General features: G+C 22.3%; 2 protein-coding genes across 11 annotated transcripts; one reads left to right on the top strand and one right to left on the bottom strand.

Moving 5' to 3' along the window:
- Positions 1-2,029: 2,029 nt before the first annotated feature.
- Positions 2,030-13,508, top strand: LOC107997875 (nose resistant to fluoxetine protein 6). Its single transcript, XM_017056793.3, has 12 exons — positions 2,030-2,666; positions 8,742-8,897; positions 9,370-9,590; positions 10,920-11,125; positions 11,202-11,457; positions 11,531-11,691; positions 11,854-12,022; positions 12,109-12,302; positions 12,387-12,516; positions 12,599-12,791; positions 12,883-13,028; positions 13,093-13,508. The coding sequence occupies exons 1-12, from the start codon at positions 2,399-2,401 to the stop codon at positions 13,234-13,236; spliced, it is 2,244 nt and encodes a 747-aa protein (XP_016912282.1). The 5' UTR covers positions 2,030-2,398; the 3' UTR covers positions 13,237-13,508.
- Positions 12,518-18,612, bottom strand: LOC107997876 (probable serine incorporator). 10 transcript variants are annotated; one of them, XR_009829763.1, is made up of 13 exons: positions 18,392-18,612; positions 17,604-17,768; positions 17,340-17,524; positions 17,062-17,271; positions 16,898-16,982; positions 16,639-16,822; positions 16,321-16,518; positions 15,838-15,876; positions 15,096-15,258; positions 14,824-14,995; positions 14,496-14,694; positions 14,268-14,321; positions 12,518-12,776 (listed from the first exon to the last, which is right to left on the bottom strand). XR_009829763.1 is itself a non-coding variant. In XM_062075150.1 (11 exons), exons 1-10 carry the CDS (start codon positions 18,416-18,418, stop codon positions 14,857-14,859), a joined length of 1,395 nt encoding a protein of 464 aa, XP_061931134.1. In that variant the 5' UTR covers positions 18,419-18,612; the 3' UTR covers positions 13,777-14,321; positions 14,824-14,856. The 10 variants fall into 10 exon arrangements, 1 of the variants encoding a protein (XP_061931134.1); XR_009829767.1 differs by having other exon boundaries at positions 15,096-15,243; XR_009829762.1 differs by lacking the exon at positions 14,496-14,694.
- Between the last annotated feature and the right edge of the window lie 22 nt (positions 18,613-18,634).

Genomic DNA, 18,634 nt, shown 5'->3' with positions numbered 1-18,634 from the left:
CTATGCGTAACATTATAGTGCAGAGAAGGACAGTCGCGCTATATGCGCTATATGAATCGACAATGAATTATTCTCACTTTTCTTTGGCTGGCATTCACTGATCCATTGACACATAAAGAGCATTGTGGATTCGATGATTTTCGTCAGTTCGTATGCCATACTTTCGTATGCATCATGCTTGTGTTCGAATAATTGATCGCAAGCTAATGCGGAACTAACTGTCATATAAATTATATTTACAAATATATTATGTATATATTATTGCATTTTTTTTTAGCTTTATGGAAAGCTTGAAAAAAAATATTCCATATATCTAGTAGAAACGTAAACGCAAGATCTGATGAAAATACGTATGAAGAAATACACGTATAGAGATTCAGAAGTAGCGATTAAAATGCAGCTAGAATGTCTGATTTTTATTTGTATTCGTTGTATGAATTCAAGTTTAAGGACGTTTCAATAGTTTTTTTTAAGAATGAATTACTTCGTCTCCTCTGAATTAAACATATATCGTGTGTATTCTTGTTTCTTTGTTATATTTATATTTTCAATATAATATGAAAAAATATATTTTGATATGTATTAACTTTGTATTAAATTATAATTGTCTAAAAGTATCGATACAATTTTTCTTTTTATTAATAAAATTTTCATTAAATTTTAAATTGCGGAAAATGAAGAGTCAAAAATCTAATTTATGGAGAGCACGCGTTATATGTGTCGTAACAATTACTAAAGAATGCAACACACAAGGGGCCCCGACCCACTCTCTATCGTAATTTACACGTGTGTAACAAAGATAACGTATTCTTCACAAATGATTAACAGTAATTTTTTTCAAAGAAACTGTAACGATGCAAATAATAAAAAAAAAGTCAATTAAAAAAAATCGATAAGCTTCAATGGATATTTTTGCATATCAACTTTTGTGTTTCGTTTCGGCCATCCCTTAAATTTTCCATCTATTCTATTTACTTTATCCTTTATCCTTTGTATCGTTATATGCGTGACAACATGTTATAAAGATATCTCATTCATTACATCGCAACTACGACATCATAAAATTGAAATATCTTTATCACAAAGATTAATTTATTATATTATCTTAAAATATAAATTGTTTTTATGTTACATTATTAAAATTATTATAAAATTATATATGTCGTAGTAAAAAGTGATAAAAATTGATAAATAAAGAACAAAAAATAATAAAAATTCATATTTAATTCTGAAACAATACACTACGATAAAATATAATCGCGTTATAAAATACATAATGAAATGTGTAAAAATATAATTAAAAAATTGGAATTTTCAAATCAGACATCCATGATACCTCATGTATAATTCAACATAGATATAATTTTAATTTCAAGAATAAAAATTGAAAAAAAAATACAATGTATGTATGTATTTTCGTATTAAAAATATTTATATTGGAATATGAAAATATGGAATATGACGCATGATATTATTGATATTGTTCTTCTTTATTAAAATATTATACATATTTATTATAATTATATAACAAATATACATATTTATTATAATTAAAAAGTTATTATTTATTTATATTTGATAATGTTACGTATAAAGAAGAAAAACAAAATTAAATCACATTTCACAGTTAGACGTTTTATTTTCATTCTTCATAATATCCTTCTAACGCTAAATCATTTACTTGTTAAAAATCTGCATACTTTCAAAATACGACAAATATGTTAAAAGCTTTGCCAACAAGGTGGAATAAAATACATTATCTTTATTTTTTTCTCTCAAATTTTTTTTTTGTAATTAAGAAAATAGAAATATGAATAAAAAGGCATATAATTAACGTGTTATTTTCACGCGCCACGAAAAATAACAAACCTATCTATAATTATATAATTATTTCAATCAATCTGACAATCGAGAATTTAAGAAAGATCTTTTGAAGATGGTTCAGAGTGGGAGAAAAAGGAACTCAGTATTCACCCCTCTTCTTTCGCCCCATTCCTGACCGCAGGTGAGTTCGTCGTTTCACGATCACTCATAAAGCTCGCCTTCGAACGATCAAGCAATACAGAGTCCGTGAAACATTCGGTGGCGCACTTTTGCAAATTCTCTTTTCTCTATTATTTTTATTATTATTTTTTTTTTTCAATTTCTTCATCTCAAAGCAAAACGAACGTGTCGATCGTCCATCCATATACACCCGAGAGACAATTTGTGAAGAGTTCATCTGTGAAAAATTTCAATATTCATCTCGTTTTAACGCAGACTTTAACATAAAGTATCAATGTCGAATCTAGAAGATATTATTGAGTTTCTGTGATTTTTTTTATATATATAAATAAAATTGGAAAAATCTTTCTCGACTCGAATCACTCTACTTTTTTTTTTTTTTTTTTATATAAATATGGGAATATTCGTGAGAATATGGACGATAGTTTTTCTAGTGAAACTGTCGTATGCCGGAAAATCGGTGGACGTGTTGACATCTAACAATTTGAACACCCTGGAAGAGGAAGAAATTCTTCTGGTACTGTCACGAAATAAAAGCATATCTGCGAACAATTTCACGCTGATCGAACTGATCGAGAACCAGAGGAATCACACGATCGAGACGAGCAAGGACACGTTGCGGACGGAAAAGCTGGATGATCCATATACTAATTCTTTTTACAGTGAGTTTCGTTAAAAGTAATGTAATATAAAAATATTCGATTTTAATATCATGATGATTCTAAGTAATCGGGATACTAAAATTTTGGTTACTAGATTTAGAATTTTCCTATGAGAAAAATATCTGTATTGTTGATATAATTATTAATAATATGAGATTTTATTCATTTTTCAATTGATAATTTTATTCAAAGGATATTACTGCGATTTATATATCCAAATTTTTTTCATTATTTTCTAAAAATAGATAAAATTTATAAATCGATACCGGTGAATCGACGCTAGATCCATGATAAATTAAAATGATTATTCGGTATTTCAATATAAAGTATTTCTAAAATCTAATTTATCATGACCAAGATCGATCACAATTTTTCATCAGTTATGTCACGCGTAGATATCTTTTATTTCTTTTAAATGTGTAGGTATGTTCTAAAAATAGATCTATATTCTTGATTATTATTCAAGGATAATTTATTTTTCATCAGCTATGCCATCCATAGATATGTTCCATTCCTTTTAAATGTGTAGATATGCTCTAAAAATAGAGCATCTATCTTCTTTATACTATTATTCAATATTAACATCATTTATTCAAGATTAAAGTTAACTAATTTTACTATAATTTATTACTGGAACTAATAACTACATTTATACATATTAATTTTCCTCAATTTCTTCTTCTTATACATTATTCTTATATCTTCTTATGTATTATTTTCTAATCTGTTATTATTACATATTGTACTATTACATATATCGTAATATTATTATTTAAAAGGAATTTCTAAGAAAAACAATCTTTAATCATATCGCATTTGCAAAGTGAAAAAATAAATTCAAAGTGATCATATTTTTTTTCAATACTTGTTCAAAAGCATGAAATGAAACAAAAAGTTACGGGTCAATCGAACGACAGAGAGAAAAAAAAAAAAACGAAACTACTTTCAATATTTCGAAATATAAGTTACTAAGTTAGATTTTCAACCACGTACAGTATCTGCATATTCAATTTAGTTTATGTACGTATATTTTATTACTTATCGTGCAACGTGCATTTCACATTGTCAAATTCGCAGCAATTAATGAATCCGAACGTAAAAAAAAATGCATCGCATTTAAGAATAATTGCTTATTATAAATCCGTTTGTATTTATTGTATTTTGAAAAACTGAAAAAAATAGAAAATCTAGATTACGATCTTGATGAAATTACTTTCTATATTTCGTCACAACTTGTACACTACACTTCAAATTTAGATAGATATACTGGATTTTCTTGGTTGCAATATGCGCTCAATTTCGCTATTAATTGCATCCTAAGTGTCAATAGGTTCCGAAAAAGAAGTAAAAGGAAAATTTCTCGTTTGAACGAGTAATATACGAGTATAATTATTTTCATCAGTTATTGTGTAATTATTTTTAATTGTTATGTTATACATGATTGTTGTAATAAAATTGATTTTATAAAGATCGCTATTATTATGAATTTACTATTATTATAATTTATTATAAAAGTTGAAATAATATGTAATTTTGATTCAGATTTATCTTTTTGTAAGAAAAAAGTTTGCTTTTTTAAATTAAATCTTATGTTTTAAATATATAAGTGAATTAATTTTTATACATCATTTCAAAAAAATTATTATTAAAAAAATATTATTATAAAAATAATTCTATCAATAAGATTGTAATTTAAATTTTCTATTTTTTTATATTTTTTTTTTTCTTTATATATAGAGAAATCGTTCATTGAAGAAAAATTTGAATTTATATTTATATCTATTTATATTACGTACAATATAATCTTTATCTTCTTACATAAGTGTTTAAAGATATGTTCTTTAAGCTGAATACAAAACTTTGTTTAATAATTTTATCATAAGAAATGACGAGATGAATCAATCTCTTTATATTTAAAAATATATGATTTCATTGAAATAAACCAAGTCGATCTTCAAATATTACTCGTGTGTTCATTTACAAAAAAAATTTTTATTACATCAAATTATTTTTTCTGCAAAACATTCATTTGAATCCAATCTTAAGTCTTCGTATAGTCACATATACAACAGAAATTAAAATATAGAATCCAGAAATAGAATAACTGTATATATAACTGTGAATAAAAAAAAAAAGATTAAGTTTTATATATAGAAAGAAGCTTCATCATATAAGTGTGTTAAAACATTCGGCACATCATAGAGTCATTCAACTTTCGAATTATTACATGAGTAACCTTGACATTTACAATCGTTATTTAAGAATTAAAAATGAAAAAAAAAATAGTTCCAGCATTTTATATAATTTTATAAAGTTACTGATAAATATAAGCATTGCATTACATAACAGAAAGAAATGCTTATTAAATTCATATGTATCTGTGTCTTTATTTGACGAAAGTTGTACATCATTTGTATTAAATCGTGTATTTATTAATTATTAAATTAATCATAATAATTCGAGTTGAATAATATATAAATGATATGTGAAATATCGCGAATCATTACAATCAAAATTTTCATTCTTTTTCTTTAAATTAAACTAATTAAATATCTTTAAATTAAAATCAAAATTTTGATTAAAATTTTTATTTTTCTTTCATATTTTAATAAATCATTTGTTAATTAAATACTTTTTTATCTCAAGAAACTTATTTAATATTGAAAAATCTCTGATTAATTGATCTAGCGCGCAATAAAAAAAATAAGTTATAAATTGAAATTCAATGGATAAAATATGTTTCATTGAAAAGTTTCATATATAAAATATATTGTTTATAAAACCAAAAAATACAAGATGACGTTTATAAAATAAAATAAAATTTTCATCTTGATTTATGTACTCTGTTAATAAGACTGATAATGGAAGATAAATACTAGTTCATCCCAGAGGTAGATATTTTCTAATTCTAATCTTTATTCTAAAATTAATGTTAGTTTTATACAAAACTATATGTATAGGTCATGTTTTAATATGTCAAGGTTTTAACAAAGATTAATTACTTTTGCAATTAGATAGATGACAATATTTACATTTATTTATACATCAAATACTAGATTTCTATAAATCTTTTAATAGACAAATTTCTACCATTATTATACATTTTTAAATATACTTTGATGAATTTTTCAGATGTAGAATAAAATAATAATACGCTTGATAGAATCTCTAACGAATGAAATAATAGTAAAGAAATGATAAATAATAATTGTAACCTAATAACTTAATAACTCTAACCTTAAAAAAAATAAGGTACATTATATACCAAAATACTGACTGATTTTTCTCATTATTTACAGAATTTAACGTTGAATTATTAATATCTTTTATTTGAAAATTTTTATTTGTTTTCAAAATTTCTGCGAAAATTCCTACATTTATTATTTGTTAATATGTTTAAAGCGTAATTGAATATTTATAAGTTATTAAGATGATTAAGAAAATACACGTGACAAAATAGATTATTAATAATAGACTAGTTAACCTTTAATCTTTTTTAATATTCCAAAATTTTTTAAAATAAATTTTCAGATTTGCATATACAGTACATATATATCAAACTTAAACTTTAGTTAAGTAAGTTTTATTAGATAAAAAATAATGTATAAACAATATTTTTTCTAGTATAAAAATTCTTTTTCTAATATATTATAACAAGAAATTTTATCTTTATAATTGTAAATTAATATATAAATTTATTTTTATATACAATTGTTAAAATTCGTTATTATTAGAACGTGTGCATAAACGTGTGTATTATTATTACATCTTGTTTATATATTGAGTATTTTAAGATTTTTAATAAACGTAAATCAATGAATACTATATTGAATGAATAAATCGTTACGTTCTTTAATTTTAATCAATGTATTTGTAACACTATTCGTTATTCATATATATTAATGAACGCAATTGAGATTGGAGAAACATCAGTCAATTATTGTGCAACTACACATATATCGGGTTTGAAAAAAGCCAATTTTAAATGTGGACATAAAGTCGTAATGGTAAACGATAATAGATAATGGATTTTTTGTTTAATGTTATTTTTTTAACCTCAGATTTTCATGTTAAGATCGCAAGAATCATACGTTAATAGTAATGCTAATGCTATTACCATTTTTTAACATTTGCATTTCTTTACATATTTTCTATCAACAAAAAATTATAATATACGCAGTACATTAATAACAACGATATGATAAAATTTTTTGAAAGAAGTTGATATTTTTAAAGATTATGATTTAATTTAATTACTTTTTATTTATTTAAACAGATTATTAAAACAATACTGATTAGAATCAATTAAATGAACGATAAACTTAAATAAAATATAATTTAAAATAATCATATGCATGCTATATGCGATCTTACTCCAATTTTTTAGTTTAGATCTAGTTTATTCTTTGTATATATAAAAATACTTCAAATAAATATTAGTTCGTGACTGTTACAAAAATAGTAACTTTCACTGATGGTTTATTTGCATGTTTCATTATTGAATGCCAGTAGTAATCGATAATCAATCATATAACTGAAAAAGGGAACGATTATACTGGAAAATAAATTTGATTTTTCTTAGGAAAAATTTAAATAAAAAAATTTCATTCTATTTTTAATTTATTATTTTTTATATTGAAACTTTCTTCGTTGTATTATAAGTACTGAAAGTCTGTAAAAACATTGTACACTGAGTTTGCAGAGATAAGAATCTGATAATTTTATTTCCATTTAGCCTGACAAATTAACAAGTATCCTCTAATGAATGCTAGTTTAATTTTAAATTTTAAAATTAAATTTTGTGTCATGTGTAATGCATGCAAAAAAAGAAAAAAAAAAATACATGGAATGCAAAATAGAAACATGATATATTTTTTTATCTTTTGTTTTAAATTTTAGTAAAATTTGTTTAATAAGAATTATGATTTTTTATCTATGTAAATATTAGTTAGTCGGTACAATCAATATGAATAAATCGAAATAATTATGATAATGAAGTATATTCATAAATTTAAATGACATATTAAAATTTAATAAACGGAATTCTATTAGTTTCAAACAATTTTCATTTTCAATGAAAATTCAGATAAATTTTAAATGCATAATAATAATGATAATTAATTAAATTAATTTATAAGTAAAAATGAATTGTAATTAATAAGAAATGTTTAATAAATGAAATTAAAACTTGATAATAAGCACTTTGAATACTGAAATATTTCACAATTTCAATATTTCACTTGCTAATAATCGTATATCGTAAATTGTGTTTCAGTAATTTCACACGTGATTTCATATCCATTATTGTAACTGTTCTCATTTACATCGCATCAAAATTAACACGTTCTCTTTATTGTTAAATCAATGTTGAAATCGGTTCGCATCAAATTAATCGTTGCTCAATCACGAACATTCGAGTTAATAGAAAATCTATCAGTATTAGTTTATCAACTCTCTTTTAGATATATTTAATTATCGAAGGAATATGCAAATGATTGGTCACTCCAAAGTATAATTTTCGGACCAATATATTTTTTAGTTTGATAAACCGTTTAATGTTCTCAATACGTTGATCTTCTCGGAAATCTGACATTCCTGAAATGTCTTTCGTAGTTTAATGATGACGTCATAAGGACGAAATAAATTTAGAAAAAAGTCACATTTTTTTTTTTTTTTTTTGGTTTATAGCTAACATTCTGAAAATACTTTTTTAACGTGAATAGCAACATATCAACGTCTGTCGACCGTATTAAAATTTTCTTTTTGCATTGAAATCTTGTATTCGTACGTACGCGAAACACGTAGGAAACATGTTACTTCATTGCGATACACCTGTATCCTCGAGACAAACTCCACGGGAGTGAAAGTCTTTCTTGAATTGACCTTGTCTCGATCTTGATTTTATGTTGAAATTTTCGTCAAAACTTTCAATGACTAAATTTTCTCTAAAATGACTACTCTTATTCTTCTTTCTAATTTTTTTAGGGATGAATTTTTTATAGTTAATTTTTTTCGTTAAAATATGTACTACTTCGATCTTATCAACAATTAAATAATCAATAATTTGTTTTTTAGATGATTTCTCTGAGGAAATCGATCGGGAAGCAAAAAGATTGTTACAAATCCTTCCAGCTTATAATCCCGGTGTTGGACGAGTAAGTCCTCAATGCAAAAGGCATTCCGAAATTTTTCATAGGGAACTCGCCAAATTCACTTTATGGGCTCTTAAAAGTAAGTATAATCTTATTATTGATCAACGTAATAAAAAATTTGGTATTCATATTTTCCAATAATATTTTTTTTCACTCCCGTATATATCGTAAATTTTCTCTGAACATCAATTTTCAATTTGTACTTTCACTTGTGCTTTACTGTCGAATAAAAATTTGACCGACAAATTACTAAACACAAATAAGCGCGTATCTTTATGCAGTTTTATCATTTCGTTACATCATTCTTGAAGAAAACCACATTATTCATGAGAAGATTAAATTTCAATGAATTCTTTTTTATGTATTTCTCTTTCTTTATGAATTCCAAATTTTTTTTAATGATTTTCCTTATATTTTCAAATATTACTTTTATATTAATATCTGTATATAATTATAAAAATATATATTTTACAAAAAACAATATGGATTTTATTATACGCTGATTCTAATACTTAATATTTAATATAACTATATATATTTTTTCTTTGAAGTGTACGATGCAACGGCGAAAATACCGTCTGGACTCCTGAACGGAAACATCAATCAGTTTGGCGACTTCGACGAATGTATCGGAATACAGGGAAGCGAAGGAATTCAAGGACAATATTGTTTGGCATATCTTCACTTGAAAATCGACGAATCACGAATAGATTTGAAGCATCTTCATCGGTTAGTGCATTCGCATTACGCTTTCAAAAGCAATGTTACTGATGTAAGTATATGTATATATATATATATAATGTATATATAGTTGTTCTTTGTACTTTTTCAAAACCGCAAAATATAACATCATTTTATGATGGATTGAATGTGGTTTTTGCATTCAAAAATAGGAACATTTAAAAATAACTGATACGTCATTCTAGTCAATTAAATATTAATGTTTATAAACATAAAAAAATAAATTTAATATATAAATATAATTATATCGATAGTTTACTTAAACGAAAAAAGAATACATAAAATTTTATTTGAACATAAATAAAAAAAATAAAGTTCTAAATTAAATTTTAATTCATAAATTTCTATATATTTCTATATAAATATTTATATTGTGAATTTAAAATTGTATATAAAAAATCAGGCTAAAAAAAGTTTTTCAAAGAATTTATACCATAAGAATGGTTGTAGAATTTCAATATGCGCAATTTTATTATGAATGAATACATAATCGATCAGCGAATTTCCATGCAGGCATGATATATCTATGTAAATTGAGATACATCAGAGGAAATCTGTCAAAGAATAAAACGAAAATAATTTATTTGATCCACAACTACGACGAAAATAGAAATGTCATATGAATTTTAAGTAGAATACGTATTTGTCACCTTTAAGTGTGCACATAATTCCTAATAAGATTATTATACACAGTGATTTATAAATCTATGTACAAATAATATATATATATATATATATATATATATATATATATATATTAAAATTCATAAAACAAATTATAATTTTTATAAAATTTTATAATTTTGAAAAAATTTTTTCAAAAATTTTGAAAATGATGAAATATTTCTGTTTTCGGGTTCATATTTAGAGCGAAAAAATTTACAAAAATAAAATTAATAAAGATATTATTATGTCGGAATTTCTTAGTAGTCTTAATTCATTTTCATTGCGACAACTACAAGTTTTATAATCAATACGATACTTTTAAACAACGTAACGTGATTTGAGAAAGTGATTCGTATCGTTACATGTAACATGTTTTGCATTGAAATTACATCTTGTATTTCGGAATATGATGAAAATATCAGAATATAATATATATTATTTTGACTCTATGAAATTTATTATTTTATATATGTAAATTTATATACGAAATCTATAACAAGTTTTATAACAAAACATTATTTTATTCAATAAATTTTTTTTTATAAATATTTATAAGATATTCTTTCATTTTACGTGTATTATTTATATGTATTTTGTAAAATTTAGCATAAGAAAAAAAAATATAAATAATTTAATATTTTATTTTCTTAATTTAAAATATTTTTCTATTTTTATTAATAAGTTCTACTTTTAGGCTGGACATCGATTACCTCGATATAGTATAGTAAATTGGGCAGTTTGTACACCAGCATCATGTAATTTTAAAGATGTTGAAACATCTCTTCGTGATATTCTTACACGATATACTTCTCAAACTGGTCTAAAGATTACAGTAAAGGTGAATGAAGAAATGTGTCAAGTAAAAAAAAAATCTATACCAAATGAAACTATGTTTGTTAGGTAAGAAATATTTATTGTATATTATCATAATATATATGTATATGTATATATATTATTATATATATTAACTTTTCAGTTTATTTTTCATGGCTATATTTGCATTAACAATCATAGCAGCATGTTATGATCATTATAAAATACCAACAAGTGAATTACTTTTATCATTTTCTTTGAAACGAAACTTTAAAAAGCTTGTATCACTAGAACGAGGACAAAATGATATAGCTACACTTCATGGTGTAAGAGCTATAAATGCTATAATGTTGGTTTTAGCACATAAAAGTATGGCTCTTTTTTTTAATCCTTATTCAAATAGAACAGAAATGAGCGAAGTATGATCATACTATTTAAAAAACTTTAACTCATTACAACAATAAGGAAATCTATAATTTATTTTTTTTTCAGTATCTTGGTAAACCATGGACTGTCATAGGAAGAGCTGCTAGTCTTTATACAGATCCATTTATAATGCTTTCTGGTCTATTAACATCATATTCTTTCATTGAAAAATTAAAAAAAAATGGCAATTTAAATATTAAAGATGAATATTTATCTCGTCTAATTAGGTAATAATTGACTTATATTTTATGATAAATTATTTCATATTCTAATTTTAAATATATTGATATTTAAATTCATTTTACAGTATAAAATTTTATAACTTAAAATTTACGATTTATTATTCATTAATTAATGAATAATATAAAAAGTAATGATTTTTTTTTTAGAATAGTACCATCTTTAGCAACTCTGATATTGTTGTGTACTTATGTATTACCTTATTTTGGTTCTGGACCACAATGGAATTTGGTAGTAACTGAACATGCAAATATTTGTAAAAAAACATGGTGGAGAAATTTTTTATTTATCCATAATTATTTTGGTTTTGAGTCTATGGTATGAATTTTATATTAAATTAATAATCACGATTTTAAGAAATTATAAAATTATTAAGAATTTATAAAATATTTTTTTAATTTTAGTGTCTCACACATACTCATCACCTAGGTATAGATACTCAATTATTTATTCTTTCACCTTTAATGATACTTTTCCTTTATAAGAAGCCAAAGACTGGAACTATTTTTCTTGTTATATGTGCTTTACTTTCAACAGCACTTCGATATTTTGTTACTTATTATAAGAAATTAAATAATTATGTTTTTTTTGGTACATCGTAAGTTAATAAATTAAAAAATGTTAAGTATATTAAATATAATCTTTCTTATATCTTTATTTATTCAGCTATTTATATTTACAGAATAAAACAATTATATGATACTGCAAATTATTCATATATTCTACCATCACATAGACTGACTGTTTATATAATAGGAATTTTCATAGGTTATTTATTAAGATATTTACCTAAAGATTATAAGATGAATAAAGTAAGTATTTATTTATATTATTTATTTTATATATGTATGTATGTATTATCAATCGATACAATATATTTTTATATTTTTTTAGATAACTCTATATATAGGTTGGATTTTATGTACAATAATGTTTTGTTGTGCATTTTTTGGACCTGCACATATGGGATCTATAAATTATATATATAATCCGATAGATGCAGCAATGTATAATGCATTTGCTCCTATTGGTTGGTGTGCTATTTTTGCATGGGTAATTGTGATGCATCATACTGGAAATACAAATGGTAAAAATAATTTTATAGGATGCAGAATAATTATTTCTGATTATAAAATTATAAATAACAATGAATTTAATGAATAAAATTTTTTTTCTAGGTTGGTTTGGAAAATTTTTAGCATGGAAAGGTTTTCTAATCACTACAAAATTGAGTTATGCAATATATTTAACACAGTTTCCAATATTCTTTTACAATGTTGGAACCATTCGAAGTGCTGAGCATTTTGAATTCTTTAGCATGCAAGTAAGTTATAATATAAATGTATGCATAAATACATATATTAATTATTAATAATCTTTTTTTACAGTTCAATTTACATGAACTTTTGTGGATTATTATGTTGTCAATAACTCTCACCTTACTAATTGATACACCATTTCAAAATATTAAAAATTATTTAATGAGAAAATCTTCAGTGCCAAAAACAACAAAATTGTTGAAAATGCAATAATTTTATCAATAACTATAATTCAAATGATCAAAATTATTGTAAATAGTAATCTAAAATTTTTATTTTGTTTTTAGTAAAATAACTTACCCTTCATATACAATGTATATGATAGCTAAAAACAATTATAATTTATATAAATATTAATATAATAATTTGATTTATAAATAAGTATCTGTAAATAATATATATTTTTATAATCTTAATATTATATTTTTTAAAACTTTTATAAATATTATAAAATTTATTAAATAATATATAGATATATATAGAAATATTTTTACCAATTTTTTTAATATAATCTTTTTCACTTAAAAACTTTGTGTTTTAAATGTTTCATCAATAATATTTATATTAAAAATAAATTTGTTGTTATTATAAATATTTTTATAATTAATATTTTTATATTTAAATTTATTGTTAAAAATTAAAATATTTTAATATAATATGAATTCAAAATAATTTCTACATATATTTTTTAATATTTTATTATTTAATTATAAAATAATAAGTTTATTATAAATAGGAAGTAATAAAATATAATTTATTAAATTTTTTGAATTTAATTTCTTTATTACTTTAATTATAATAAAGAATATGTTTAAAAAATAATATTTCTGTGTACAATTATTATCACATTAAAGTTATTAAATGTAAAATACGATATTAAATTCATAAATATATATACATGCATATATAGAATTTAATTATATTTTAATGTGATATTATACATTATTTTTAAAGTTAATTTTAACTAAAATTTATCAAGAATATATAAATTGTATCTTAAATATATAAAATATATATATATAAGACATAATTTATATTTTAATTATATATCATTTTAAAATAATCATTATTTCACTAATAAAGCTAAAAATTTTTTTTTTGAACAAAGTTTATAAATTATTGAATTATTGTTTTTTATTTAATATATATTTATATAAAAATGTATTATCTATGATACGATATTCGAAAAAAAATATTAACTTAAAAATATTGAATAAAATAACAATGTATCAAATGATACTTACAAAGTCTTATTTTCTATAGATGAACATTTTATAACTACGCAGGTATTGCAAAAACTGAAATTAAAAAAATACAATTTAGTAAAAAGAAGAAAAAAACAATATTTAAAACAATAAAATAAAAAATAAAAAAAATAGATTTTCAAACTTTCAAAACTAAGCATACAGTAAAATAATTTTTAATATCTAAAAAACATAAATTATATATTTTTCATTATAAAATATTCTTACCTCCATATTTTATATATAATCAAAATCAAAAATAGCATTGTATAATATTATATATATAATGATTTTTATTAATATATAATTATGTTATATGTAGTAATTATTATTTATAGTATCACTATTTGTTATATTTTTAATTAAATATTATAAACAAAGAAATATTAAAAAATATATAAAGTAATTAGATTTTTAAGTAATGTCACTAAAAGATAAAACTTTATATATAACATGGAATATAATATAGTCTATGGAAGCACATAAATAATAAAATTTATAGGTTAAATATTAAATATAAAATAGCAATAATCTTATATCATGTAAATTTATATACCTGCTAATTACCACTTTTGACATGAAAATATATTTAAGAAAAATCTCGATTTTTTAATACTGCTGGAGCTATTAATGACCAAATATACAATCCTAAGCACATCCAAGAAGATATTATTTTCACCCACATTGAAGCAGTATTGGCATTCAATGTATCCAAATTGGAATTTGGTCTATAAAAATAATATAATTTTATTAATTTTAATTATAATACAAATTAGAACAAAAATTATATAAATGAATAAAATATAAAAATGAATGATAAATACTTACTGATACCAATTAGTAAGTGTCATCATAACATATAAAGTAGCAAGAGCAAACATTAGATGAAAGAAACTCCAATTATAAGCTACAGAATCTTCTTCATTATCCCAAACTTTAGCTTCATTTCCAGTTTCTGAATCAGCATTGCGACCTTCTACCGGAGTATAATCTAATTACAATTATGAAAAGGAGAAATAACTTAAAAAAAAAAAATTATCTGTAATTATAAATATCCAATGATCCTACTAGAATTAATAATACAACAAGGTTTATAAATTATATTATCATGCATAAAATAAATTCTTATGCATATAAGAAAAATGAAAAATTAAATCAAGTAGCATCACATGTGTCAATAAATTAAAAATAATAGAAAAGAAAGTATCTTTATAGTATGAAATTTAAGTAAGTAAATACTAATGATATTAACTAAAAAATGTTTGTGTTAAAAACATCATAATTATTTTTAAATACAAAAAAATGAAAGCAGGCACACGCTATTACTAAGCGCAAATTATATACATTTAATTTATAACTTAAAAATTAATCATATTAAAAAATAAAGATTGTACAGTTTGAAAAATTGAATTAACTGAATTTATAAAAATATATAAATTTATAAAAATATATTATATGGATACAATATGATGCTACTATTTACTCTATACTTATTTTTAATAATGAAACAGGAAAAATGAAAATATTGAATTTAAAATCTAAAAATTTTAATTTAATAGTGTGTGCCTACCTTCATTGTCGATAAGATTCTGGTCTCCTGCATTCCTGACTGTATGAAGAAAGTTTAATTTATTAAAAATATTTTAATAAATTATTAATGTTTTAATATATATATTCTATATTCTATATACTATATTATATAACATGGAACATTTTTATTATAAAATATATACTGATGAATTTTGAAACTAAGAAAATTCGCTTTTTTACTTGGAAAGTTTTTAAATTTGATTTACTTAAGACAAAACCTTATCGAAAAAATTTTAATTTTTTTTTCATAGAATAGAATATAAAATCATCTTCTACTCATTTGTACTAGCATTGAGACATCCTGTATATATTATGGATTAAAATTCATCAGTACAAATGAAGATAGAAAGATGTAATATAGTTCAAAATAAAAAAAAATTTTTTAAAAAATGCATTAAAGATTTTCTTTTTGGAAATAATGTACTTGAAAATCAATGAAATATAATCAATCATATTTACATACCAGCTCCATTATCCTTAACTAAAATGTTTTCAGACATTGTAATCTTTGATGATTTAGATGCAGTACGTAAAGAACTATATAGTACACAACTAAACCAAATAATTAAACCAATAATACTTTCTTTGTCAAAAGCAACACGATTTCGTGAATCAGCATCATTTAAAATTATTTCTAAAAATCCAGGATTGCATTCATGATCTGCATAAAACAAATAAAATAACAATTCAAAAAAATAGTTACTATAAAATATATTTAATAACATTAAATCTTATAATAATAATCTCTAACATATTTAAAATCATATATTTAAAATATTACCTGGACTATTTGAAATTCCACTCCAAGTTAAATAAACTACATACAATGATACAACAGATGATTGAAGAAGACCAGATCGAGGATTATATTCTTGTACATTTGGAAGAGTTGATATAATACTAGCAATCACACACAAAATCAGATTGAAAGATATGAAAAATTTGTTCAAATCACAACTATTGGCCTATATAAAAAAGAATAAAAATAAGTAAAAATAAATTTGAAAATATTTTTAAATAAATTTTATATAAAAACGTACATGTGTAAAATATATAAAGAGTAAAACAATTCCAGTAATAGAAACAATATAATTAAATAATGTTGCTCCTAAAAGTGCAGCATACCTATGACAAATTAATTATATATTTATTTTATTATACAAAATAAATAAATTATAACAATATAACATTATATTACACATACCATCCTTTTGATTCAGTTTCTTCGTAATTTCCTACCCAAGCATCTGCCCAGGAATGGGCAAAATCAACAATAAGAATTAATTGAATAATAATAAAAAGAAAACCACCTATCATTCCAAAATACATCCATGTTGTTCCAAATGATTTTTCAGGAATAAAGAAAGCACCAATTATTCCACCAATTATTAAAAGATATTTAATAGCCCAAAATCTGAAGATACAATTAATTATAAAATTTAGAAGTTAGTGATATATCATATTAATTAATTGTTATCATACCCATTTTGTATAGGAGCTCGAGGATCTCTGGAACTTCTCACTCTTATCATTATGATTGACATTAAGAAAAAATAAAGAGCTATAATAAAACATATTCTATATACTGCTAAGTAACCAACAGCAGATTCACAATCAACAGTGAATTTTGATACTACATAATTCGAACTATTGCTACAAAATGGAACCTATAAAAAAAATCATATAATCATATAAATAATAAATCTACTTTTATATCTATTACATTTTGAAATTTGAAAATATTACCTTTTTAAGTGCATCCTGTAAACCAGGAGCCAATGTAATGCAAGCAGCAATTGTTCCTAGCATTAATAATAATGCATACATAATACGAGTACTTGTACTGTTACGACATGTTGGACATTGAGAACAACAGAAACTGCAAGCTGTGCTCCCACAAAGGCAAGCAAGCTGTATCATAAAATATTCAAATCAATACAAATTAGACATAAGTATTTATTTTTATATTTTTATATTTATTTTAAATATTTATTTTCATGTTATATTTCTTTTAGAGAAAAATTATACAATATTAAATTATTTGATATTATATTTTACGAATTCAAATTAAATAATTATTCAAATTTTATTAAAAATATTATATAATATTTTTATATTTTATATTTAATATAATATTAATTATTAAGCTATTATTTAATTATAAAAACGCTAAAAATAAACTATTAAATTATTAAACGCTAATTAAAAAACACTTTAAAATAAATAATATTTATAAATATTGATTTATACAAATAAAAACAAATATAGATACACAAATACAGTTTTATCATTGATTTCCGAAAAGTCAATATAATCTATAATTGAATGACATAAATTTAATTATAAAGTTTTGATGATTCATCTATTTTTTCTTGGATAATTTAATAAAAAAATAAAATTTTTTAATATAAAATAGATTAAATCAATTTAAGTTAATAACTACATAATTAATAAAATAATTAAAGAGAAAAATTAAAGAGAAAATAAGTATAAAGAAAGAAAAAACGAAACATGAATATTATTTACAAATTTACCTGTGCTGTGGAACAAATAAGACCCATTAGCACGTTTTCTTTCTTCTTAATGTATTAAATACATTCACACGTATAATTTTTCTTAATATTAAATACACGATAATATAAACTAGACAGACAGACAAAGAATACTGTACTTCACAACAAAATTTTCACAATAACAATGGCGTCCTGACAGATGACCACAGTCAACTTCATATTATCAGCTGACTAGACGTCATATCCCTTTAGACCATAGAATAG

Source organism: Apis cerana, linkage group LG5 (assembly GCF_029169275.1).
Source record: "Apis cerana isolate GH-2021 linkage group LG5, AcerK_1.0, whole genome shotgun sequence".
NCBI lineage: Eukaryota > Metazoa > Arthropoda > Insecta > Hymenoptera > Apidae > Apis > Apis cerana.
This window is presented reverse-complemented; position numbering and strand designations above follow the sequence as displayed.